Genomic DNA, 10,360 nt, shown 5'->3' on the forward strand with positions numbered 1-10,360 from the left:
ACAAAATGTCTACACGTATATATATTTTTTTCTCTCATTTTTGCAATGGCTCGCTCCCCAGCCACTGTTTTCAGGTTATGTTGGACCAATGGGAGAGGTATATATCATGATATGATCTTCTGTGTATTACAGCTCCATGCCAGAGGTCTGAAGTTGGGCATATATGGTGATATGGGTAACTATACCTGTGGTGGCTATCCCGGGACAACTTTGGACACTATCAAGATTGATGCTGAGACGTTTGCAAAGTGGGAAGTTGACATGTTAAAATTTGATGGCTGTTACTCAAACTCCAGCGAAAAAGCTTTAGGTATGCTCATGTCAGTAACTTGGGATTCACCTTTTTCAGCTATACGCCATTGCACCACCGTTTCCTGGCCTGTTTCTGTTAGATAGGAATCATATAATATGTATGATACTGGTATAACGTTATCCTATTTGGGTATTACAAACCCTTTTTGCACTTTTTCTCATGCACAGCGCTCTTGAATTAATGGATGTTTAAAATAAAGACTAAATTCACCGTACTATACCGAGGCGATCAGCGCTCACCTCAACCCGTCACCAATGATCTCACCATTCTCCTATCTCACCCACACACTAGGGACAATGTCATAGGAAGGCAATGAAAGGGGTTTCTAGTCCCGGTTCTAAAGGGTGCCAAAGGTTCTTGCCGGTGAAAGAAAACGCGGCAACAGCGTGCAGTATAGTATTCTTAAATAATCGGGTCCAGAAATATTTTTACAGTGACACAAGTGTTGTCATTAAAATGGCCGAGTTATGTGTAACTGGAAGCCACGTTAAGGCATTTCTCGTTTTCCAGCTGTCTACCAATACATATTCAAGATACTGTTATAGCTGCTTCTATTTCAAGGGACCGATGGTAATTGGACAATTATCTCAAAAGTTCTTTATTGACCTACCTGGCCTTTTCAATCGGATTCATATGTGGAGCACGTGTGGCTATAAGCTCTTCATTTGACGAAACCAGTTTTTAAAGTGAATATTCAAAAGTGGTTAAAACTTCCCTTTCACTTTTATCCCTGTTACAAAATGGGGCGGCGCGTCAGACGCCCCACTACCGCTCCATTCGTTTACTATGGGCTGTCAGAAAAAGCCGAGTGCAGTGCTCAAAACGTTCATGAACTGCATGTAACAGCAGCGATCAGAGCTCTGAATGCTGCTGTTAGCTCCATACATGCTGCTGTCAGTTTCTGATCTTGGAGTTCCACAACTGGATGTGTTAATAAAAAAAAATGCTCCTGTGCTAAGATAATCTTATAAATGTGTCCCTGCTGTGTAATGGCTGTGTCTGACTGTACAGGGCTATGGTCTGATCATATCATCAGATCATATCTGATCTGGGCACATAGCTGAAAACCCCTTTATTAACCATAGGTACTAGATCTATTGGGTTATGGTACGTACAATAGGACCTTATACACTGTCTTTATTTTTATCAGTACCCTTCCCTTTCTGTTTCTCTTTTTTGTTGGTAATGGGGTTCTTTTTTTCACTGAGGTTCCCGTTTATTGGGTGTAGTTCTTTTATATATGATACCTAATAAAGATTGTTTTATTACATCCACGTGCTACTTACATATTTTAATACCTATTGCCATGGTGGAGCGCCCCACAGGGCCTTGGGTTACTCTGTACCAGGCCGGTCAGGTTCTTTAAAGGGGATGCCACGGTGGCAGTGACCCGGTCAGTGGCCCTGGGTGACCAGTAAAAAAAATAGAGGAAAGTTATGTGGTGTTTAATCATGACTCCACCCGTGGTGTTCGGCAATGGGTGGCCGATCCTGCGGTTTTGGTCCTCTGGGGCTGATGGTGACGCAGCAAAGATGGTTCAGCTCCCCACGGGTGGAGCAGGGCCCCAGGGCAAATATATATGATTGTTCAGATGGTGGTGAACGTTGGGGTGCAGAGGAAAAGTGAAGGACACAGAGGTGCAGTTTTCTTTACTTTTTACTTGAACGTAAATGCAATCTGGGGTACCACATTACAGATGATGGATTGAGTCCGGCTCGCCTGGATGCATTCAGGGCACCCACCCTGCCAGGTGGGGTTGGGGACCTTCCTTCTGCACTCTGTTGTAGCTAAGCTGCGGCCCTCTCCTGCGTGATGATTGCTAACCTGTATGGCAGACAGAGTGAGCCTATATCACGGGCACTGTCCTGCTCACTGTCAGCACCGGGCTCTTGGTCTGCTGCCGTGCCTTCAGGTGTTCAGTGTGGCCAAGGAACTTGCAGTCCCCTGCACTCCAGATTCGGCTGTCAGGGCGTAAGCTCCTGTCCAGCCAAGGACTCTGGCATCCCTTTTTATCAGCGCTTCGCTCTGGGGTCAGCTATACGCAATTTAATTCCCCAGAGCCCCTTGTCTCTGCTCCTGTCCCTTCCCTCTCCACAGACCAACTCCCACTGTCTCGTCATGCGCTCCAACTGCTCCCGTTTCCATGACAATTCTCTTGTTTACTCTCTCAGCTGTCTTCTTACTGACTCACTAACCCCACCTGCTGGTCAGAATTTATAAGGAATTGCTGAAGGAATTGTCATGTACACTGTGTTACATGTTATGGGGACCCCCCTCCTGCCTCCAGGCATGACATCACCCCTTAGAGGGAGGCAATGTCACTGTGGCTACCGGACTCTGGGGTGCCACAGTTGCATGCGTTTTATGTGATATGATGTAAGATAAAAACCACATAACCAATATGGCATATCAAATTTATTGTTCCTACATTCTTGGGCTGGTTTCACACTAGCGGTTTTTAGTGCAGCGCATCGTGCGCGTACATGCGCATGCGTCCTGATCCCCTATCTTTAAAATGGGGGCGCATGGTCTAGCGTTTGCACGCGTTCGTATGCGTTTTCGTACGCATGCGTTTTTTTGTGGTGTGCGCCCAGGTGCGCCGGATGCAACCTGTTGCATTTTTGGTCCGCCCGACCTGTCTCAAAAAAACGCATGCGCACGGAATGCGACAAAAAAAAAATCACATTACAGTCTATGGGAATGCAGACGTGCGTAGCGCAAAAAAATGCTAGTGTGAAAGTAGCCTTAGTGAACTGCCCATCTATGTAAGCAGATCCAGACAGACAATAAATGATGCAGCTCTCACTGTAGGAAGGCTCTGCGGGATGTACAGCAACAATCAGCAGCTGCATGTTCTATATGATCCTTATGTAACTAAAAGTGTAGGAATTCCAAGGACTGGAGGATGCCAAGAAGGACCTTTTATTTCAAATAGAATCAATTCGATTAATTTAATATTTTATTTATTTTTTTTTTTTTTTATGCAGGATATCCTAAAATGAGTGCAGCGTTAAATGCGACTGGGAGGCCTATCCTATATTCCTGCAGCTGGCCTGCGTACGAAGGTGGCCTTCCTCCAAAAGTAAGCATCACCAAAGTCATAGAATGGTAGAGTTGGAAGTGATCTCCAGGGTCATCGTGTCCAACCCCCTGCTCAATGCAGGATTCAATAAACCGTCTCAGACAGATGTCTATCCAGCCTCTGAAACTTCCATTGAAGGAGAACTCGCCGCCTCTTGTGGCAGCCTGTTTCACTCATTGATCACCCTCATCCTCAGTCATATCGGTCTTTGCTGTGCCATGATTCTCCATTATTATAATGGTAAAAGCTTTGTTTTATCTTCGGACAGGTGAACTACACATTATTGGGTGAAATCTGTAACATGTGGAGAAACTATGGTGATATTCAGGACTCGTGGGAGAGTGTGCTGAACATCATAGAATGGTTTGCTGACAACCAGGACAATCTACAATCGGCTGCAGGCCCCGGCAGGTGGAATGATCCAGATATGGTGAGCAGACCAGGAATAAGCCTCACATGCAACATTATTCTTATTAAGCATATCATTATAGTATTCAGGGTCTCTGTAAATGGAGCTGCCTCACTGCTGAAGAAAAGCAGTAGTCAGAAAAGTGGCCAGTGATGAAGCTTGGCAGATGAGTGAAGCCTTAGCTATGGTTTGTTGTAGTACGGATTTCATATGTTAAGGTTTCCCTATATCTAAAGATGGGTTACGATGCTTTGACTGTAAAGAATCTGTTATGTCAGCCGTCACTTATAAGATTTATTTTCAATCAAGCTCGAATAGCCTTCATTTAACGACAAGTCTTGGCCACTTCCTATTGTAGCTCATCGTTGGGGATTTTGGACTGAGCTATGAACAATCTAAATCACAACTGGCAATTTGGGCAATTCTGGCAGCCCCATTAATCATGTCTAATGACCTGAGGACTATCTCCCAAGACGCAAAGGACCTCCTGCAAAACCGTCTTATGATCTACATTAATCAGGATCCTCTTGGGAAGCAGGGGGCACGAATTGCAAAGGTACCTGTGGATTAAATAACAAATTTATTTTTTTTTTTGTGTGTGTGAAAACCTAGTTTTGTTTGTATGCATTTGTTAAAAAGAAGATTTGGAAATCCTTCGGAAATCTGTAATACACGGTAACAAAAGACATGTCCATAGTAATTTGTAGACAGACAAACTTTGGGAATCAATGGAGGCCAAGCTTGAATTTACAGCAGTGAGATCTTGTTTGTGGCTGTCCTTCTGCTATGACGGGTTCACACCATCCGACCTGGAGCATGAAACGACCCGTGATCAGTAGAGAGAAGTCATCCATCAGGCCCTGCTCTAGACCTAACACAATGAATCAGAATTAAAGGGTTGTGGCCTGTCTTCAGAAGTTACCACCATAGGGATTCACACAGGCAACGTGTGCTGAATTAGGGAGCTGAGGGTGCCACTAATATAATGGGATCACCATCTACACACAGAGGCTAAGCACATGTAGGAGAAGAAGGTGTGTAAGGTAGTCCAGTTCACCAAATATACTAAATAGCCAAAATAATATCAACAAACAAGGAAAAGCATAATAAAAACATTTAAGAGTCCAAAAGTGGCTTATGTGTCAAAAAGAATGCAATAGTCAAAACAATGTAAGAAACCTATGCTCACATGCTGATCAGAGAACAACATGGCACCTACTACATACATATTTTATTGCACCAGGTATCATGAAAATAGGACCATAGCAAACCCAAAGCACACAGTGCAGTGTAATGCACATACATATCAAATAGACCAAAATGCACATAAATATCAAATAGCCTTAAATGAAAAGACAAAGCAAATCCAGGGTAAGGAATCGGCCAAATGGGTGAAGTCATATGGTAATGGAACCTGTATACAGCAGCCATGACATGAGGAGTTGTGACACCACACGTATCACCACAAAATGTAACTTCCTCAGGAGTAATGGTGGGAGTATGTCCAAACGCAATACTGTTTGGCCCAAACATGTTCAGTTTTATTGTTTTCATAAAACTGCAACGTATCCAAAACCAAAAACACTGGGCACAAAGGTATCACACCAAATAAACAGTTCATTCAGCAGGCACATATGTCAGTGGGGGCTCACCCCAACAGATTACTGTACTTTCTCCCGCAGCGAACTGTACACACAGGAGAGGCACGATCCTACCAGTCTCAGAATCTTCAGCCTGAGCTCCAGCGCAAAACAGAAGTGTTCATCTCTATGCACAGTTCACACTGAACAGGCTCCAACTTCCACACTTTACTCTGCCGCTCCAACACAGAGACTGCTCGGCCTTCCTAGCTGACCCATTCAATCTCCGTTCAGAGAGAGACTCTGGACTTGTCTCTCTTCCAGCTATGACTCACATTTTTCCTGGTCAATCACCAGCTTCAACACACTCCACTCTACTCAACGCCCAGCACACTGACATTAGGTGAACCCATTTCCTGGTTCTTAGTCAAAGCTAGCCATGTGCATCTAATTAAGACCTGAAGTGCTAGGATTTAACCTAGTCCTACCTGGCTTTGCTACACCATCTATTCATAGCGGCTGGGCCCCCACTAATCCTAAGAAGTGTCAAAGGTGCTCTGAATGGTGTTCTTGTCCGATATGCACATCACTGCTCTATTCATTTTCTGTCAGACTGCATAGATAGCAGAATATAGCCCTCCAGATCCCCATTGTTTAGATCGGTGTGGGTCTCCTAAAGTTATCGCCAATCTTATGGAAAGGCACTAAGATCTAAAGATGGGAATAACCTTTTAATAATGTGCTGGCCACGTGAAATAGTCACTTAGTTGTAGATATATTGTCTTTTGGACACCATTTCACTCTTGCTAAGGTATATCCTTCTTGCAGGCTGGCAGTCTGGAGGTATGGCTAAGAGAACTGGCGGATGAACAGTATGCTGTGGCGGTACTGAATACGGGAACGGATGGTCTGCCGAAACGCTTCACCACAAGCCTTACCCAGCTGAACATAACCAAGTGCTCTTTTGGCTATAAAGTTTATGACGTATTTGAAAAAGAATACTTGGGCACTTTTCAACCACAAAAAACATTTCCAATGATTATTAACCCTTCCGGTGTAGTCATGTTGTTCGTTCGCCCAGCTGCTACGCCTCATCGCCCTTTGTAAAGTCATATTTGAATAAGTCGTTTGGGCAATCCGGCGCTACGAATGTGTTTTATACGAGCGCCTCGTGCCTTTTTTATACTTGAAATACTTGAAATCACTGGCAGTGCTTCTTTAAATAAGATGCTAAGCAATACTACCTTCTTTTATAACAAAATAGCATGAAAGCGGTATGTAATCTCATGATCTATTACACACCTATCCAATCATCTATTTTCAATGAATTGTCTTTACATTTTTCATTAATTTAAAAAAAAAAAAATCTCCTGTCGTAGCAGAATTTGACTTGCACTCATATAGTTGTCCACACATGGTGGGGCTTGATATTTCTAGAATAGACGCTGTTCAGGCCGTCATACACTTGCAATAATTGCCGGCTGAACACTATCGCAGTTGACTATTATTTCTTCCATCAACTCTATAGACTTGGTTTCGCCGAGCGTGCATGTGTTTTCAGTGGGAAAAGGGGACAAAGTCTCATCTTCTCCCTTTTGACAAAAAAAAAAATCTTAAAATGCCACACTTTTTTTCCCCACAATTCTTGATATCAGGGAATAATTCACATGCTCCAGTACGCATTAGTCATCTGACATATATCTGTATACAATGTATAAGGACACGAAATTTGTTAGGTGGGAAAAATTAATCACATACGAGACCATTGTTTGTACAATGTAGAAGCTATACTATACCAAAAGAGTAACGTTCTTAAAGGGATTGTCCAGCTTTAGAAGCTTTACCTTTATTTAGGGATCTAGCACCACTCTTGTCTATGAAGTGTTTCAACTATTAGGCTACGTTCTTACAATGAGCTTTTGGTGAGTTTTTCATGTTGCAGATTTTCTGCGCCATTTATGCACCCATTAAGTAAAATGGATTACTTGCCTATTTTCAAAAAAAAAAAAAAGCGTCATAAAGAACTCCTAGTGGGAATATAGCCATACAGCTCAACTCCATTCATTAAAATAAGCATGACCCTATAATACTCAACAAGAAGAGTGCATTTTCTGGAAGAAAAAGAGAGCAGAAGTGATTTTCTTATCCCTGCAATAATTCATATAAAGGGGTTTTGCTAAATTATTAAGGAGATAACTTGCTAAAATGGGAGAAGGATGTGAGACCAATCTCGGATTCTCAGTGGGAGAGCGTATTACAATTCATCCCCAAGGTCTCTATCAGCGAAGCCAGGAGAGTCTCACAACTCTACCTAACACATAGGGTATACAGGACCCCGGTCTGGATGAAGAGGGCAGGCCTGAGGGGGGATTCTTGCTGCCCGCGTTGCTCTGAGGATGGGGCAGATCTCCTACATATGATATGGTCCTGCCCTGCCCTGCCCTACAGAACTTTTGGGTACAAACACTTAATTTGACTCAGGAGGTAATGGGGGTGGTTCTTATAAGGAACCCGCTGACGTGTGTATTGGGATGCATGGAGGATATTGCAGTTGATGAGTGGGGGAAGCGGACCATAGCCAGAATCCTATATGCTGCCAGAAAACTCATTGCGGCCCACTGGTTAGATGACAAACCGCTAGTTAGACAGGAACTGATTAATAAGGTTAACTTTATTGTTTTGATGGAACAGAACATATATGCGAAAAGAGGTCAACACATGCAGTTTGAGAGTGTGGGGTGGCTGGATGGAGCGCCCAGGCCTGGCTTCGGAGGCTCTTATGAGAGAGAGAATGCGTCTTCCTACGCGCCCTTGACCCTCTGTGTTGGTACTTTAAACAGGGATCTTAAGTGGCTGTCTCGAAAAAAGATTCAAAATGTGACATGGTGTGTGATAAGTGCAATGATTTAAAGGGATGGGGGAGGGTAGGGGATTTAGGATGTAAGTACAGTTATATCGCCTGTCAGGTTGAAAATGGTTTATATTATATGCTAAAGTTAAATGTATTGTCAAAGTTTCATGCTGACAACTTTTAAATAAAAATCATCTGATTTAAAAAAAAAAAAAAAAGGAGATAACTTGCTGATCACTGAGAGGGAGGGTGGAACGCAATGATCTAGAAAATGGGGCTTTGCAGAGCCTTGTCTGAATGGACCAGTGCTGGAGGGTGAGCACCTCCGCTATTTCATTAACTGATAACTTGGTACGACTACTGTAGAGCTGAAATCACTCAGGTATCTTTTTTTGATTATTTTTCTTATTTTTCCAGACTAAACCAGATTGGATACAACTGGAGTCTTTATTCTTTCCTTTTATGCCTTTCATTTCTAAAATTTCGGCCTCAGAGTGATCCGTTTAGCAAAACGAGAATGAACTTATTTGTGAATTATTAAAATGTAGTGTCATTTATTTTATTTTTTTCATACACTGTAGGATCACTTACAGATGGCATTATTAGGTGTCTATAGCAGAGACAAGGAGGAAAGCGTTCAAGAGTTATCCAAATATCTAATTACTATAATGCACATGTGCTGTGCCCATTCTGTATACTCTAGTGATGAGCGATCGTGCTGGGATAAGGTGTTATCTGATCATGCTCAGGTGCTAACCGAGTGTCTTCGGCATGCTTGAATAATATGTTCGTATCCCCGAGGCTGATCAACAGCCTCAACACATGGAGGGATTACCTTACAAACAGGCAATTCCAGCATCAGGGACTCAAACATATTATTCGAGCACGCCGAAGACACTCGGTTAGCACCTGAGCATGATCAGATAACACCTTATCCAACCACGTTCGCTAATCACTAGCGTACTCTGTTTTCTGTGAAACACACCCACACACACTTTTTCTTTTTATCTGTGATGCTGATTTTGTTACCTGTGCACTGACTATTGCATCTCATTTATAGACCATTGTAAATAATAAATCCGGATATGAAAAGCCGTCTCAGCGTCCGCCTTGTATTTTTTTTTTTATAAATCTCCCTGCACCATATTCATTAATAAACATTCTCTAACCCTAAAAAACTCTGATGCTACACGCATGGAGAGATAGTTACAGCAACGGCCAGCAATATTGTAGTGGTGTGTACACTTGTTATATTGGACTAGTAAAACAGATATTTACAATTTTTAAGGTGCACTTAAAAAAAAAAAAAAAAAAAAAAGGAAAATATACCCCAGGCCATTACCAAAAAGGATAGGAAAAGAAAAGCTAAGGGGGCGTGGCTTGGACATGGAGCTGTGAGGCTGCATCTTTGCTGAGCTCCTGCGTGCCTGAGGCCCCTGCAGCGATTAATCAGCTATATCTAGCTCCACTCACCCGTCGTTATGAAGGGCAAGACTGGTCTCCGTTCCCAGGCACCCAGAGAGCTTACTGCGGGTCCCGGAGGTGCCGGAATAGCCAGATATATGTTGGCCCAGGGAGGCGTGGGAAAGAGAACGGCACCCTCGGCAATGGTGGAGGGGAGAGGTGACTCCCCTGTGTGGCTGAACGCACATGGACGCCCTTCGCCTGGGACCACAAGCAAGCAGAAGATGGGAGCTGTAGCAGGGAAGGTGCTGGATGGGGGAGGGAGGACTGCTGCTCCTGTGACCAGCCGTTCACCTCAGATGCAGACAGGAGGGAGCCTGGCACAAAGCACTGGAGAGGTGAGAGCTGCGTCCTGCCCCCCATCCCCCGGTCAGACCATGGCACAGGCTGAGGACAGGTCTCCTCCTATATTACAGCCCTACCAGACCCAGGTAACAGAAGTGGTCCCTTCACTATCATCAGGGGGATATGAAAGTGGGTCTTCTCGCTGTCTGGTGTCCCAGGACAGTGTCCCCCCCCCCCACCAATACATCTCATGGCCCCCCTGCACAAGCTCCTTCTAGACCTGTGGGCCCTGATGATTCCATAAATGCTTCAGAGCTGAGAGCGCAGCTGAGTGCCATCCCCGCCAGGGCCGATATGGAGGGCTATATTCAGTGCC

At 43.9% G+C, this 10,360-nt stretch overlaps 1 protein-coding gene across 4 annotated transcripts in view; it reads left to right on the forward strand.

The window, feature by feature from the left end:
* Positions 1–9,330, forward strand: part of NAGA (alpha-N-acetylgalactosaminidase) — a 33,753-nt gene extending 24,423 nt beyond the window's left edge. For all 4 annotated transcript variants that reach the window (XM_073542871.1, XM_073542872.1, XM_073542873.1 and 1 more), the window contains 5 exons: positions 133–310; positions 3,301–3,395; positions 3,664–3,825; positions 4,163–4,360; positions 6,213–9,330. In XM_073542871.1, coding sequence (XP_073398972.1) covers positions 133–310; positions 3,301–3,395; positions 3,664–3,825; positions 4,163–4,360; positions 6,213–6,491 — 912 coding nt within the window. In that variant the 3' untranslated portion in view covers positions 6,492–9,330. The remainder of the gene's footprint in view (positions 1–132; positions 311–3,300; positions 3,396–3,663; positions 3,826–4,162; positions 4,361–6,212) is intronic.
* Positions 9,331–10,360: the final 1,030 nt, after the last annotated feature.

Source organism: Dendrobates tinctorius, unplaced genomic scaffold (genome assembly GCF_039654945.1).
Source record: "Dendrobates tinctorius isolate UK_male_01 unplaced genomic scaffold, ASM3965494v1 ptg000129l, whole genome shotgun sequence".
Lineage (NCBI taxonomy): Eukaryota > Metazoa > Chordata > Amphibia > Anura > Dendrobatidae > Dendrobates > Dendrobates tinctorius.